Below are 16,995 nucleotides of genomic sequence, written 5' to 3'. Positions count from 1 at the left end.
GCAGAGACTCTAAATAGCCAGAAAAGGAGTTTTGGCTACCTAGGAGAGAGGATAGGCTAGCAACACCTGAAGGAGCCCATCAGAAGGAGTCTCTGACGTCACCTGCTGGCCCTGGCCACTCAGAGCAGTCCAGTGTGCCAGCAGCACCTCTGTTTCCAAGATGGCAGAGGTCTGGAGCACACTGGAGGAGCTATGGGCACCTCCCAGGGGAGGTGCAGGTCAGGGGAGTGGTCACTCCCCTTTCCTTTGTCCAGTTTCGCGCCAGAGCAGGGCTGAGGGATCCCTGAACCGGTGTAGACTGGCTTATGCAGAGATGGGCACCATCTGTGCCCATCAAAGCATTTCCAGAGGCTGGGGGAGGCTACTCCTCCCCAGCCCTGACACCTTATTCCAAAGGGAGAGGGTGTAACACCCTCTCTCTGAGGAAGTCCTTTGTTCTGCCTTCCTGGGCCAATCCTGGCTGGACCCCAGGAGGGCAGAAACCTGTCTGAGGGGTTGGCAGCAGCAGCAGCTGCAGTGAAACCCCGGGAAAGGCAGTTTGGCAGTACCCGGGTCTGTGCTAGAGACCCGGGGAATCATGGGATTGTCTCCCCAATACAGGATGGCATTGGGGGGGCAATTCCATGATCTTAGACATGTTACATGGCCATATTCGGGGTTACCATTGTGAAGCTATACAGAGGTAGTGACCTATGTATAGTGCACGCGTGAAATGGTGTCCCCGCACTCACAACATCCAGGGAATTGGCCCTGAACAATGTGGGGGCACCTTGGCTAGTGCCAGGGTGCCCACACACTAAGTAACTTAGCACCCAACCTTTACCAAGTAAAGGTTAGACATATAGGTGACTTATAAGTTACTTAAGTGCAGTGTAAAATGGCTGTGAAATAACGTGGACGTTATTTCACTCAGGCTGCAGTGGCAGGCCTGTGTAAGAATTGTCAGAGCTCCCTATGGGTGGCAAATGAAATGCTGCAGCCCATAGGGATCTCCTGGAACCCCAATAACCTGGGTACCTCAGTACCATATACTAGGGAATTATAAGGGTGTTCCAGTATGCCAATGTAAATTGGTTAAATTGGTCACTAGCCTGTTAGTGACAATTTGGAAAGAAATGAGAGAGCATAACCACTGAGGTTCTGATTAGCAGAGCCTCAGTGAGACAGTTAGTCATAACAGAGGTAACACATACAGGGCACACTTATGAGCAGTGGGGCCCTGGCTGGCAGGGTCCCAGTGACACATACAACTAAAACAACATATATACAGTGAAATATGGGGGTAACACGCCAGGCAAGATGGTACTTTCCTACACAACCCCCCACCAAACGAAGGACAATAAGACTAGCCATGACCTGATGAGTCTTCATTGTCTAAGTGGAAATATCTGGAGAGTCCATCTGCATTGGAGTGGGTACTCCCAGGTCTATGTTCCACTGTATAATCCATTCCCTGTTGGGATATGGACCACCTCAATAATCTAGGGTTTTCACCTTTCATTTGTTTTAGCCAAAGTAGAGGTTTGTGGTCTGTCTGAACAATGAAGTGAGTGCCAAACAGGTATGGCCTCAACTTCTTCAGTGCCCAGACCACAGCAAAGGCCTCCCTCTCTATGGCAGACCAACGCTTTTCTCTAGGGGTCAACCTCCTGCTGATAAAAGCAACAGGTTGATCCTGGCCCTCAGAATTAAGTTGTGATAAGACTGCCCCTACCCCTAATTCAGATGCATCAGTTTGGACAATGAATTTTTTGGAGTAACAGGGGCTTTTCAGGACAGGTGCAGAGCACATGGCCTGCTTCAGCTCCTCAGAAGCTTTCTGACAGCTAGCTGCCCACAATACCTTTTTAGGCATTTTCTTAAATGTGAGGTCATTAAGAGGGGCTGCAATGGAGCCATAGTTCTTTATGAACCCCCTGTAATACCCAGTGAGGCCTAAGAAGGCCCTCACCTGGGTCTGAGTTGTAGGGGGAACCCAATCTATAATAGTTTGGATTTTCCCCTGAAGTGGTGCAAACTGTTCTCCACTGTAGGAGGCTGGACTGGCTTGTAGTGAGTACCAAGGGGTACTTGCACCTTGCACCAGGCCCAGTTATCCCTTATTAGTGTATAGGGTGTCTAGCAGCTTAGGCTGATAGATAATGGTAGCTTAGCAGAGCAGCTTAGGCTGAACTAGGAGACGTGTGAAGCTACTACAGTACCACTTAGTGTCATATGCACAATATCATAAGAAAACACAATACACAGTTATACTAAAAATAAAGGTACTTTATTTTTATGACAATATGCCAAAGTATCTTAGAGTGTACCCTCAGTGAGAGGATAGGAAATATACACAAGATATATATACACAATAGCAAAAATATGCAGTATAGTCTTAGAAAACAGTGCAAACAATGTATAGTTACAATAGGATGCAATGGGGAAACATAGGGATAGGGGCAACACAAACCATATACTCCAAAAGTGGAATGCGAACCACGAATGGACCCCAAACCTATGTGACCTTGTAGAGGGTCGCTGGGACTATTAGAAAATAGTGAGAGTTAGAAAAATAACCCTCCCCAAGACCCTGAAAAGTGAGTGCAAAGTGCACTAAAGTTCCCCTAAGGACAAAGTAGTCGTGTTAGAGGAATAATGCAGGAAAGACACAAACCAGCAATGCAACAACTGTGGATTTCCAATCTAGGGTACCTGTGGAACAAGGGGACCAAGTCCAAAAGTCACAAGCAAGTCGGAGATGGGCAGATGCCCAGGAAATGCCAGCTGCGGGTGCAAAGAAGCTTCGACTGGACAGCAGAAGCTGAGGTTTCTGCAGGAACGAAAAGGGCTAGAGACTTCCCCTTTGGTGGACGGATCCCTCTCGCTTTGGAGAGTCGTGCAGAAGTGTTTTCCCGCCGGAAGGACGCCAACAAGCCTTGCTAGTCGCAAATCGTGCGTTTGGCGTTTTTGGACGCTGCTGGGGCCCAGGAGGGACCAGGAGATCGCAAATTGGACCTGAAGAGAGAGGGGACGTCAAGCAAGACAAAGAGCCCTCACTGAAGCAGATAGCACCCAGAGAAGTGCCAGAAACAGGCACTACAAGGATGCATGAAACGGTGCTCGCCGAAGTTGCACAAAGGAGTCCCACGTCGCCGGAGACCAACTTAGAAAGTCGTGCAATGCAGGTTAGAGTGCCGTGGACCCAGGCTTGGCTGTGCACCAAGGATTTCCGCCGGAAGTGCACAGGGGCCGGAGTAGCTGCAAAGTCGCGGTTCCCAGCAATGCAACCCAGCGAGGTGAGGCAAGGACTTACCTCCACCAAACTTGGGCTGAAGAGTCACTGGACTGTGGGGGTCACTTGGACAGAGTCGCTGGATTCGAGGGACCTCGCTCGTCGTGCTGAGAGGAGACCCAAGGGACCGGTAATGCAGCTTTTTGGTGCCTGCGGTTGCAGGGGGAAGATTCCGTCGACCCACGGGAGATTTCTTCGGAGCTTCTGGTGCAGAGAGGAGGCAGGCTACCCCCACAGCATGCACAAGCAGGAAAACAGTCGAGAAGGCGGCAGGATCAGCGTTACAGAGTTGCAGTAGTCGTCTTTGCTACTATGTTGCAGGTTTGCAGGCTTCCAGCGCGGTCAGCAGTCGTTTCCTTATCAGAAGGTGAAGAGAGAGATGCAGAGGAACTCGGATGAGCTCTTGCATTCGTTATCTAAAGTTTCCCCAGAGACAGAGACCCTAAATAGCCAGAAAATAGGGTTTGGCTACCTAGGAGAGAGGATAGGCTAGCAACACCTGAAGGAGCCTATCACAAGGAGTCTCTGACGTCACCTGGTGGCACTGGCCACTCAGAGCAGTCCAGTGTGCCAGCAGCACCTCTGTTTCCAAGATGGCAGAGGTCTGGAGCACACTGGAGGAGCTCTGGACACCTCCCAGGGGAGGTGCAGGTCAGGGGAGTGGTCACTCCCCTTTCCTTTGTCCAGTTTCGCACCAGAGCAGGGTTTTAAGGGGTCCCTGAACCGGTGTAGGCTGGCTTATGCAGAATTGGGCACCTCTGTGCCCAACAAAGCATTTCCAGAGGCTGGGGGAGGCTACTCCTCCCCTGCCTTCACACCATTTTCCAAAGGGAGAGGGTGTCACACCCTCTCTCAGAGGAAGTTCTTTGTTCTGCCATCCTGGGCCAGGCCTGGCTGGACCCCAGGGGGGCAGCTGCCTGTCTGAGGGGTTGGCAGCAGCAGCAGCTGCAGTGAAACCCCAGGAAGGGCAGTTTGGCAGTACCAGGGTCTGTGCTACAGACCACTGGGATCATGGGATTGTGCCAACTATGCCAGGATGGCATAGAGGGGGCAATTCCATGATCATAGACATGTTACATGGCCATATTCGGAGTTACCATTGTGAAGCTACATATAGGTAGTGACCTATATGTAGTGCACGCGTGTAATGGTGTCCCCGCACTCACAAAGTTCAGGGAATTGGCTCTGAACAATGTGGGGGCACCTTGGATAGTGCCAGGGTGCCCTCACACTAAGTAACTTTGCACCTAACCTTTACCAGGTAAAGGTTAGACATATAGGTGACTTATAAGTTACTTAAGTGCAGTGTAAAATGGCTGTGAAATAACGTGGACGTTATTTCACTCAGGCTGCAGTGGCAGGCCTGTGTAAGAATTGTCAGAGCTCCCTATGGGTGGCAAAAGAAATGCTGCAGCCCATAGGGATCTCCTGGAACCCCAATACCCTGGGTACCTCAGTACCATATACTAGGGAATTATAAGGGTGTTCCAGTAAGCCAATGTAAATTGGTAAAATTGGTCACTAGCCTGTTAATGACAATTTGAAAGTAATGAGAGAGCATAACCACTGAGGTTCTGGTTAGCAGAGCCTCAGTGAGACAGTTAGGCACCACACAGGGAACATATACATGCACACCTATGAGCACTGGGGCCCTGTGTGACAGGGTCCCAGTGACACATACATATAGGCCACAAACCTATGAGCACTGGGGTCCTGACCAGCAGGATCCCAGTGACACATAACCAACATACTGAAAACATAGTGTTTTCACTATGAGCACTGAGGCTTGGCTATCAGGATCCCAGTGAGACAGTGAAAACAGTGACAAACACCCTGACATACACTCACAAACAGGCCAAAAGTGGGGGTAACAAGGCTAGAAAGAGGCTACCTTCTCACATCCACCCACAAGGTGTCCCAGATAAACCACCTTACCCTGCCCTATCTGGCACTTTGAAGCCTTGATAGTGAGGCCTGCCTTTTGCAGGGCCTCCAAAACTTTCCATAGGTGGACCAGGTGATCATCCCAGCTGGAGCTAAAGACAGCTATATCGTCCAAATATGCTGCACTGAAAGCTTCCAGCCCTTGCAGGACTGTGTTCACCAACCTCTGAAAAGTGGCAGGTGCATTTTTCAATCCAAAAGGCATTACTGTGAATTGATAATGGCCTCCAATGGTTGAAAATGCAGTTTTTGCTTTTGCATCCTCTGATAACTTGATCTGCCAATGCCCTGCAGTCACATCAAAGGTGCTTAGATACTTGGCAGATGTCAGTGTATCTATTAACTCATCTGCCCTGGGTATAGGGTGAGCATCAGTTTTGGTTACCTGGTTGAGACCTCTATAGTCTACACAAAACCGTATTTCTTTCTTTCTATCCTTGGAATGAGGTTTTGGTACAAGTACCACAGGAGAGGCCCATGGACTTTCAGAGTGCTCAACCACTCCCAGTTCAAGCATTTTCTGCACTTCTTGCTTTATGCAGTCTCTGACATGGTCAGGCTGCCTATTGATCTTACATTTGACAGGCAAGCTGTCTCCAGTATCTATAGTGTGCTCACACCAAGAAGTGGTGCCTGGCACAGTAGAGAAGAGTTCAGAAAACGGACCCAGGAGATTTATGCAGTGGTCTTTCTGCTCAGCAGTACGACAATCTGCCAAAACTACACCTTCCACTAGAGCATGTTGTTCTGTGGAAGAGAAGAGATCAGGGAGAGGGTCACTGTCTTCTTCCTGTCCCTCATCTGTTGCCATGAGCAGGGTGAGATCAGCCCTGTCATAGTAGGGTTTTAGGCGATTGACATGGAGCACCCTAATGGGACTCCTGGCAGTACCTAAGTCAACCAAGTAGGTGACTTCTCCCTTCTTTTCAACAATTATGTGGGGCCCACTGCATTTGTCTTGGAGTGCTCTTGGGGCCACAGGCTCCAAGACCCACACTTTCTGCCCTGGTTGGTACTGAACCAAAACAGCCTTCTGGTCATGCCATTGCTTTTGGAGCTCTTGGCTGGCCTGAAGGTTTTTACTGGCCTTTTTCATGTACTCAGCCATCCTAGATCTTAGGCCAAGAACATAGTCCACTATGTCTTGCTTTGGAGCTTTTAAAGGTTGTTCCCAACCCTCCTTAACAAGTGTTAGAGGACCTCTTACAGGGTGTCCAAATGGGAGTTCAAAGGGGCTGAAGCCCACTCCTTTTTGGGGTACCTCCCTGTAAGCAAAAAGGAGGCAAGGTAACAGGATATCCCATCTCCTGCGGAGCTTTTCAGGGAGTCCCATTATCATACCTTTGAGAGTTTTGTTAAATATCTCCATCAGTCCATTTGTTTGTGGATGATAGGGTGTGGTGAACTTGTATGTCACACCACATTCCTTCCACATGGCCTTTAAGTAAGCAGACATGAAATGGCTTCCCCTGTCTGATACCACCTCTTTTGGGAAGCCCACCCTGGAAAAGATTCCCAGGAGGGCCTTTACCACTGCAGGAGCTGTAGTGGTCCTTAGACGAATTGCTTCAGGATATCTGGTGGCATGGTCCACTACCACCAAGATAAACCTATTGCCTGAAGCAGTAGGAGGGTCAAGGGGGCCAACTATGTCAACCCCTACCCTTTCAAAGGGAACCCCAACCACAGGCAGTGGAATAAGGGGTGCCTTTGGAGTGCCACCTGTCTTGCCACTGGCTTGACAGGTTTCACAGGACTTACAAAATTCCTTTGTGTCCTCAGACATCCTAGGCCAATGAAACAATGGAACCAATCTGTCCCAAGTTTTCATTTGACCCAGGTGCCCAGCTAGGGGAATGTCATGTGCCAGTGTTAGGAGGAACTTTCTGTACTCCTGAGGAATCACTAATCTCCTGGCAGCTCCAGGTTTAGGATCCCTATGCTCAGTGTACAAGAGGTTGTCCTCCCAGTAAACTCTGTGAGAGTCACTGACATCCCCATTAGCCTGTTTGACAGCTTGCTGTCTGAGACCCTCTAATGTGGGACAGGTTTGCTGTGCCACACTCAGCTCCTCTCTGGCAGGCCCCCCTTCACCCAAAAGCTCAGCAGTGTCTGCTTCCAGCTCCTCTGGTGTAGGTTCTGCACAGGGAGGGAATTCTTCTTCCTCAGAAGTTGAATCCACTGTAGAGGGAGGGATAGTAGGAAGTGGTTTGCTTCTACTAGCCCTAGCTTTAGGGAGCACTTGGTCCATTGTTCCAGGATCCAAGCTTCCCTGTCCTTTTTGCTTTTTGGCCTGAGCCCTTGTCAAAGCAAAAATATGCCCTGGGATGCCCAGCATTGCTGCATGGGCCTCCAACTCCACATCTGACCAAGCTGATGTCTCCAAATCATTCCCTAATAGACAGTCTACAGGTAAATCTGAAGCTACCACAACTTTCTTTGGACCAGTAACCCCCCCCCAGTTGAGATTTACAACAGCCATGGGGTGGCTAAGTGTGTTGTTGTGAGCATCGGTTACTTGGTACTGGTGACCAAGTAGGTGTTGTTCAGGGTGGACCAGTTTCTCTATGACCATAGTCACACTGGCACCAGTGTCCCTGTAGGCCTGAACCTCAACACCATTTATTAGGGGTAGCTGCTTGTACTTATCCATATTAAGGGGACAAGCAACTAAGGTGGCTAAATCAATAGCCCCCTCAGAGACTAACACAGCCTCTGTGGCCTCCCTAACAAGGCCAACCCCAACTAAATTACCAAAAGTGAGCCCAGCTACTCCCTTGGATTGGCTATTAGTAGGTTTGCTCCCACCACCACTGCTATTAGTAGGGACACTAGGTGTAGCAGTAGGGGTTGTAGTGGTAGGAGCAGTGGTGTCTTTCTTTGAACAACTGGGATCTGTTGTCCAATGGCCTTTTATTTTACATAAATAGCACCATGGTTTCTTTTCCTTGTTCTAATTAAAGGAGGATTTGGACCCACCACCCCCACCAGAGTGTTTTTGTGGGCCTGATGAAGACTCATTTTTAGATTTGTCCCCACCCTTGTCTGAAGACTTACCATCCTTCTTTTTGTTGCCATCTTTGTCACCCCCTGTATGAACTTTTCTGTTCACTCTTGTTCTGACCCATTTGTCTGCCTTCTTTCCCAATTCTTGGGGAGAGGTCAGATCAGAGTCCACCAAGTACTGGTGCAACAAATCAGACACACAATTATTAAGAATATGCTCTCTCAGGATTAAGTTATACAGGCTGTCATAATCAGTAACTTTACTGCCATGTAACCACCCCTCCAAGGCCTTCACTGAATGGTCAATGAAATCAACCCAGTCTTGTGAAGACTCCTTTTTGGTCTCTCTGAACTTTATCCTGTACTGTTCAGTGGTTAAGCCATAACCATCCAGGAGTGCATTCTTAAGAACTTGGAAATTATTAGCATCATTTTCTTTCACAGTAAGGAGCCTATCCCTACCTTTTCCACTAAATGATAGCCATAGAATAGCAGCCCACTGCCTTTGAGGGACATCCTGTACAACACAGGCCCTCTCAAGTGCAGCAAACCACTTGTTAATGTCATCCCCCTCCTTATAAGGGGGAACTATCTTGTGCAGATTCCTGGAATCATGCTCTTTTGCAGGATGACTATGGGGAATACTGCTGCTGCCACCATGGGTTTCTAAACCCAACTTCTGTCTTTCCTTCTCTAGTTCAAAAGACTGTCTATCCAAATCCAGCTGTTGCTTTTTAAGCTTCAGTCTGGTTTGTTCCACCCTCAACTTATTGAGTTCCCTCTCTAACATTCTGTCATCAGGGTTGGTGGGAGGGACATTCCTAGATACAGTGGTATGATGGGAATGAACAGAAGGAGACCTGTCCCTTACAGAAGCCACCCTAACAGCTTGGTTAACAGAAACATTACTACCAGTATGGTGAGAATAAATGCTTTTGCTATGATGTGAGACAACACTATTTGTATGGTGTGGCTCATCATCATTACCAACTATGCTAGACTGTCTAGTAATGGGCAGGCTAGGAAGTTTCTTTCCTGAATCTTTTCCTGGGGGAGTCCCTGAATCAGATTGAGAACTATTAGGTACTTTTTCAACAGATGAGGCACCTATGGCCTTATCCTGTTCTCTAAGCATGTTAAGTAACAGTTCCAAGGAAGGATTCTTCCCTACACTCAAACCTCTCTCTATACAGAGACTCCTTGCTATTTTCCAGCTAAGGTTGTCATATGCAAGTTTGGACAGATCAACATTTTGGCCTGTGCCAGACATTTTTAGAGAGAGTTAAAGTGATAGTAAAAGATAAAAAGTTTGTCAGAGCTTTTAGAAAGACAGAGAAAAAAAACTTTTTAAACTTTTTAGAACTTTTTAGAAAGTTAGAAGTACTTTTCAGCACTTAGAAAAGAGTGAAAAAGAGGAAATGCTAAACTTTTTGGCTATGTGTATATACACTGACCTTGTTTTGTATATTTTTCTCTTATGAAAAGTACAATGACAAGAGTGGTAAGCAGTCTCAAAGCACTTATCCCACCACTGCACAACCAATGTAGGAGGCTGGACTGGCTTGTAGTGAGTACCAAGGGGTACTTGCACCTTGCACCAGGCCCAGTTATCCCTTATTAGTGTATAGGGTGTCTAGCAGCTTAGGCTGATAGATAATGGTAGCTTAGCAGAGCAGCTTAGGCTGAACTAGGAGACGAGTGAAGCTCCGCCAGTACCACTAGTGTCAAATGCACAATATCATAAGAAAACACAATACACAGATATACTAAAAATAAAGGTACTTTATTTTTATGACAATATGCCAAAAGTATCTCAGTGAGTACCCTCAGTGTGAGGATAGCAAATATACACAAGATATATGTACACAATACCAAAATATGCAGTAATAGCAATAGAAAACAGTGCAAACAATGTATAGTCACAATAGAATGCAATGGGGGCACATAGGGATAGGGGCAACACAAACCATATACTCTAGAAGTGGAATGCGAACCACGAATGGACCCCAAACCTATGTGACCTTGTAGAGGGTCGCTGGGACTGTAAGAAAACAGTGAGGGTTAGAAAAATAGCCCACCCCAAGACCCTGAAAAGTGGGTGCAAAGTGCACCTAAGTTGCCCAGAGAGCACAGAAGTCGTGATAGGGGAATCCTGCAAGAAACAACAACACCAGCAATCCAACAACGATGGATTTCCTGATGAGAGTACCTGTGGAACAAGGAGACCAACTCCAAGAGTCACAATCAAGTCGGGAGTGGGCAGATGCCCAGGAAATGCCAGCTGTGGGTGCAAAGAAGCTGCCACCGGATGGTAGAAGCTGTGGATTCTGCAAGAACGACAAGGGCTAGAAACTTCCCCTTTGGAGGATGTATGTCCCACGTCGTGAAGAGTTGTGCAGAAGTATTTCCGTGCAGAAAGACCGCCAACAAGCCTTGCTAGCTGCAAAGGTTGCGGTTAGGGTTTTTGGATGCTGCTGTGGCCCAGGAGGGACCAGGATGTCGCCAACTGCGTGAGGAGACAGAGGGGGCGCCCACCATGAGAAAGAGCCCTCTCAGAAGCAAGCAGCACCCGCAGAAGTGCCGGAATAGGCACTACAAAGTGGAGTGAACCAGAGCTCACCCGAAGTTGCACAAGAGGGTCCCATGAAGCTGGAGGACAACTCAGGAGGTTGTGCAATGCAGGTTAGAGTGCCGGGGACCCACGCTTGGCTGTGCACATAGGAAATTCTTGGTGAGTGCACAGGAGCCGGAGTAGCTGCAAAACACGCAGATCCCAGCAATGCAGTCTAGCGTGGGGAGGCAAAGACTTACCTCCACCAAACTTGGACTGAAGAGTCACTGGACTGTGGGAGTCACTTGGACAGAGTTGCTGAGTTCAAGGGACCTCGCTCGTCGTGCTGAGAGGAGACCCAGAGGACCGGTGAAGCAGTTCTTTGCTGCCTGCGGTTGCAAGGGGAAGATTCCGTCGACCCACGGGAGATTTCTTCGGAGCTTCTAGTGCAGAGAGGAGGCAGACTACCCCCACAGCATGCACCACCAGGAAAACAGTTGAGAAGGCGGCGGGATCAGCGTTACAAGGTCGCAGTAGTCGTCTTTGCTACTTTGTTGCAGTGTTGCAGGCTTCCAGCGCGGTCAGCAGTCGATTCCTTGGCAGAAGGTGAAGAGAGAGATGCAGAGGAACTCTGATGAGCTCTTGCATTCGTTATCTAAGGAATTCCCCAAAGCAGAGACCCTAAATAGCCAGAAAAGGAGGTTTGGCTACCTAGGAGAGAGGATAGGCTAGCAACACCTGAAGGAGCCTATCAGAAGGAGTCTCTGACGTCACCTGCTGGCCCTGGCCACTCAGAGTAGTCCAGTGTGCCAGCAGCACCTCTGTTTCCAAGATGGCAGAGGTCTGGAGCACACTGGAGGAGCTCTGGGCACCTCCCAGGGGAGGTGCAGGTCAGGGGAGTGGTCACTCCCCTTTCCTTTGTCCAGTTTCGCTCCAGAGCAGGGCTGAGGGATCCCTGAACCGGTGTAGACTGGCTTATGCAGAGATGGGCACCATCTGTGCCCATCAAAGCATTTCCAGAGGCTGGGGGAGGCTACTCCTCCCCAGCCCTGACACCTTATTCCAAAGGGAGAGGGTGTAACACCCTCTCTCTGAGGAAGTCCTTTGTTCTGCCTTCCTGGGCTGAGCCTGGCTGGACCCCAGGAGGGCAGAAACCTGTCTGAGGGGTTGGCAGCAGCAGCAGCTGCAGTGAAACCCCGGGAAAGGCAGTTTGGCAGTACCCGGGTCTGTGCTAAAAACCCAGGGAATCATGGGATTGTCTCCCCAATACCAGGATGGCATTGGGGGGGGGGGCATGATCTTAGACATTTTACATGGCCATATTCGGAGTTACCATTGTGAAGCTATACATAGGTAGTGACCTATGTATAGTGCACGTGTGAAATGGTGTCCCCGCACTCACAAAGTCCGGGGAATTGGCCCTGAACAATGTGGGGGCACCTTGGCTAGTGCCAGGGTGGCCACAGACTAAGTAACTTAGCACCCAACCTTTACTAAGTAAAGGTTAGACATATAGGTGACTTATAAGTTACTTAAGTGCAGTGTAAAATGGCTGTGAAATAACGTGGATTAGCAGAGCCTCAGTGAGACAGTTAGTCATAACACAGGTAACACATACAGGGCACACTTATGAGCACTGGGGCCCTGGCTGGCAGGGTCCCAGTGACACATACAATTAAAACAACATATATACAGTGAAATATGGGGGTAACATGCCAGGCAAGATGGTACTTTCCTACAGACTACTCTTGTGCAGTGGCGTAACAAAGGCCCCTGCAGCCCCCGCAGTGCGGGGGGCTCCAAACCTCCAAGGGGCCTCCTCAGCATAGTACCCTAGTCTGTGAGATTCTGAGTGTGTCTCGATAGGGAGCACCTCCATGTACTTTAGGGCCCCCTCAAGTTTTGTTACGCCACTGCTCTTGTGCTCCAAAGAAAACCATTCCATGTATTTTTGCTCCAGTTCTTTGTGGTAGATTAATAAGAGTCACATGTGCTCACTGGTGGGGCTATAAGTGTTTGAGAAGATGGCTGGCAAGGTGAACTGAAAGGCTAGAGAAGAATTGGTGATTTTAGGTTGCATGGAAAGTGTTACAGTAGGCTATGATTTATGGAATGTGGGTTGGCAATCTGCAGAAATACAAAAATGGAGAATAAGCAGCAATGCACGCGACATAGTGTAGACTACAGTCAGAGAGAAGAACATTACAAGCGTGAGTAGATCCCCTATAAGAACAACAAATGATTATGTAAATGTTAGTAAACTCTACGAGTTTTCTAATGTTGACTTGTCACTTTCAGATCCTAGATGGGTGACTACAGGTCACAGTGCATGGAATATTGCTTTACCTTTCTTCACTGCCATCCAGGGGGCAAACAGGGTCTTGTGAAAGCGGGTTACCGAATCAACACCAGCAGGCTGGTAGTGACGATCCAGTTGATAGACCAATGGGGGAATTGTTGTATGTGGGGCTCGAAAGGCAATAGAGAAAACATTAGCAATCCTGGGATCCTCCATCTCGTTGAACGTGTGGTAGAGAGGCAGGTGTTTTGCGTAGCTCTCTCCAAGAATGATCGGAAGGTAGTCCCTGTAGGTGATTTGCTGAAAAACACAAGAACAGATTTATTTTTCAACCGTTAAATTGGTACAAGCAAGCCAACGGCGACTATTAGACCTTGAATACATTGAAACCCGGGTTAAGTGTGGCATTCAACACGATTTGTTTACTGAAACAGGAAAAATCTTTACTTTTGTGGAAAATATTCCATTAATGTAGTACATGAAGGAAAGTACTATCTTCCTTGGCATGTTACCCCTATTTTTCACGTGTATGTCAGTATGTTTTTGCCTGTCTCACTGGGATCCTGCTGGTCAGAACCCCAGAGCTCATAATTTATGGCCTAATGTGTATGCCTGTGTAGTGCCTAACTGTGTCACTGAGGCTCCGCTAACCAGAACCTCAGTGCGTATGCTCTCTCTCTGCTTTTAAATATGTCACTGTAGGCCAGTGACTTCATTTACCAATTTCAATTGACATACTGGAACCCCCTTATAATTCCCTAGTATATGGTACCTAGGTACCCAGTGCATTGGGGTTCCAGGAGATCCATATGGGCAGCAGCATTTCTTTTGCCACCCATAAGGAGCTCAGACAAACAAATACACAGGACTGCCATTGCAGCCTTCTTGAAATAGTGCACACACTGTTTCACAGCCATTTTCACTGCACTAGGAAAGGTGCCCCCACATAGTTTGGGGCCATTTCCACGGACTTTGGGAGTGCGGGGACACTATTACACACGTGCACTACATATAGGTCAATACCTATATGTAGCGGCCATGTAACATGTCTAAGATCATGGAATTGTCCCCCCCATTCCAAATATGGTATTGGGGAGCCAATTCCATGCATCCTGGGGGCTCCACCATGGACCCCTAGCAATGCCAAACCAGCACTGCAGCTACAGCTGCTGCCACCTCACAGACAGGGTTCTGTCCTCCCAGGGTCTGGGCAGCCCAGTCCCAGGAAGGCAGAACAAAGCATTTCCTCCTGAGAGCAGGGTGTTACACCCTCTCCCTTTGGAAATAGGAGTTACAGGCTGGGGAGGGGTAGCCTTCCCCAGCCTCTGGAAATGCTCTGAAGGGCACAGATGATGCCCTACTTGCATAAACCAGTCTACACTGGTTAAGGGACCCCTTCTCCCCTGCTCTGACGCGAAACTGGACAAAGGAGAGCGGAGTGACCACTCCTCTGTCCATCACCGCCCCAGGGGTGATGCCCAGAGCTCCTCCAGTGTGTCCCAGACTTCAGCCACCATGCTTTGCAAGGTGTGGAGGCACTCTGGAGGGCTCTGTGTGGCCAGTGCCAGCAGGTGACATCAGCGACCCCTCCTGATAGGTCTATACATGATAAGGTAGCCAATCCCCCTCTCATGGCTATTTAGAGTCTCTCCTGTGGGTTCTCTTCAGATTCTGCTTGCAAGTTTCCTTCAGGAATCATCTACAACAACTTCAGACTCTTCTGACCTCGGATCAACCATAGCCTGCTCCAAGAAACGCTGTAACTGCAACAAAGTGTCTACAAGAGACATTTTTCTTCAGCAACCTCAGCTCAAAGTCAGCGACTGCAACAGGTTCCACGGTGTGCATGCTCTGGGGACTCCCTGCCTTCATCCTGCACCAATAGGACCAAAGAAATCTCTGAAGAGTCACTGGACTGTGGGAGTCACTTGGACAGAGTTGCTGGATTCAAGGTGTAGGAAAGTACCATCTTGCCTGGCATGTTACCCCCATTTTTCACTGTATATATGTTGTTTTAGTTGTATGTGTCACTGGGACCCTGGTAACCCAGGGCCCCAGTGCTCATAAGTGTGCCTGAATGTGTTACCTGTGTAGTGACTAACTGTCTCACTGAGGCTCTGCTAATCAGAACCTCAGTGGTTATGCTCTCTCATTTCTTTCCAAATTGTCACTGACAGGCTAGTGACCATTTTTACCAATTTACATTGGCTTACTGGAACACCCTTATAATTCCCTAGTATATGGTACTGAGGTACCCAGGGTATTGGGGTTCCAGGAGATCCCTATGGGCTGCAGCATTTCTTTTGCCACCCATAGGGAGCTCTGACAATTCTTACACAGGCCTGCCACTGCAGCCTGAGTGAAATAACGTCCACGTTATTTCACAGCCATTTTACACTGCACTTAAGTAACTTATAAGTCACCTATATGTCTAACCTTTACCTGGTAAAGGTTAGGTGCAAAGTTACTTAGTGTGAGGGCACCCTGGCACTAGCCAAGGTGCCCCCACATTGTTCAGAGCCAATTCCCTGAACTTTGTGAGTGCGGGGACACCATTACACGCGTGCACTACATATAGGTCACTACCTATATGTAGCTTCACAATGGTAACTCCGAATATGGCCATGTAACATGTCTATGATCATGGAATTGCCCCCTCTATGCCATCCTGGCATAGTTGGCACAATCCCATGATCCCAGTGGTCTGTAGCACAGGCCCTGGTACTGCCAAACTGCCCTTCCTGGGGTTTCTCTGCAGCTGCTGCTGCTGCCAACCCCTCAGACAGGCATCTGCCCTCCTGGGGTCCAGCCAGGCCTGGCCCAGGATGGCAGAACAAAGAACTTCCTCTGAGAGAGGGTGTGACACCCTCTCCCTTTGGAAAATGGTGTGAAGGCAGGGGAGGAGTAGCCTCCCCCAGCCTCTGGGAATGCTTTGTTGGGCACAGAGGTGCCCAATTCTGCATAAGCCAGTCTACACCGGTTCAGGGACCCCTTAGCCCCTGCTCTGGCGTGAAACTGGACAAAGGAAAGGGGAGTGACCACTCCCCTGACCTGCACCTCCCCTGGGAGGTGTCCAGAGCTCCTCCAGTGTGCTCCAGACCTCTGCCATCTTGGAAACAGAGGTGCTGCTGGCACACTGGACTGCTCTGAGTGGCCAGTGCCACCAGGTGACGTCAGAGACTCCTGCTGATAGGCTCCTTCAGGTGTTAGTAGCCTATCCTCTCTCCTAGGTAGCCAAACCCTCTTTTCTGGCTATTTAGGGTCTCTGTCTCTGGGGAAACTTTAGATAACGAATGCAAGAGCTCATCCGAGTTCCTCTGCATCTCTCTCTTCACCTTCTGATAAGGAAACGACTGCTGACCGCGCTGGAAGCCTGCAAAACCTGCAACATAGTAGCAAAGATGACTACTGCAACTCTGTAACGCTGATCCTGCCGCCTTCTCGACTGTTTTCCTGCTTGTGCATGCTGTGGGAGTAGTCTGCCTCCTCTCTGCACCAGAAGCTCAGAAGAAATCTCCCGTGGGTCGACGGAATCTTCCCCCTGCAACCGCAGGCACCAAAAAGCTGCATTACCGGTCCCTTGGGTCTCCTCTCAGCACGACGAGCGAGGTCCCTCGAATCCAGCGACTCTGTCCAAGTGACCCCCACAGTCCAGTGACTCTTCAGCCCAAGTTTGGTGGAGGTAAGTCCTTGCCTCACCTCGCTGGGCTGCATTGCTGGGAACCGCGACTTTGCAGCTACTCCGGCTCCTGTGCACTTCCGGCGGAAATCCTTTGTGCACAGCCAAGCCTGGGTCCACGGCACTCTAACCTGCATTGCACGACTTTCTAAGTTGGTCTCCGGCGACGTGGGACTCCTTTGTGCAACTTCAGTGAGCACCATTTCACGCATCCTCGTAGTGCCTGTTTCTGGCACTTCTCC

The 16,995-nt window shown here is 49.1% G+C and overlaps 1 protein-coding gene across 1 annotated transcript in view; it reads right to left on the bottom strand.

Moving 5' to 3' along the window:
- LOC138293833 (lactoperoxidase-like) overlaps window positions 1-16,995 on the bottom strand; it is an 814,295-nt gene that overhangs the window by 367,044 nt on the left and 430,256 nt on the right. The window contains exon 7 of the mRNA XM_069233150.1: window positions 13,122-13,374. Within this exon, the coding sequence (XP_069089251.1) occupies window positions 13,122-13,374 (253 nt within the window). The remainder of the gene's footprint in view (window positions 1-13,121; window positions 13,375-16,995) is intronic.

This window comes from Pleurodeles waltl, chromosome 4_2 (assembly GCF_031143425.1).
Source record: "Pleurodeles waltl isolate 20211129_DDA chromosome 4_2, aPleWal1.hap1.20221129, whole genome shotgun sequence".
NCBI lineage: Eukaryota > Metazoa > Chordata > Amphibia > Caudata > Salamandridae > Pleurodeles > Pleurodeles waltl.
The sequence above is the reverse complement of the archived record's forward strand: the minus strand, read 5'-3'. Positions and strand labels throughout refer to the sequence as shown.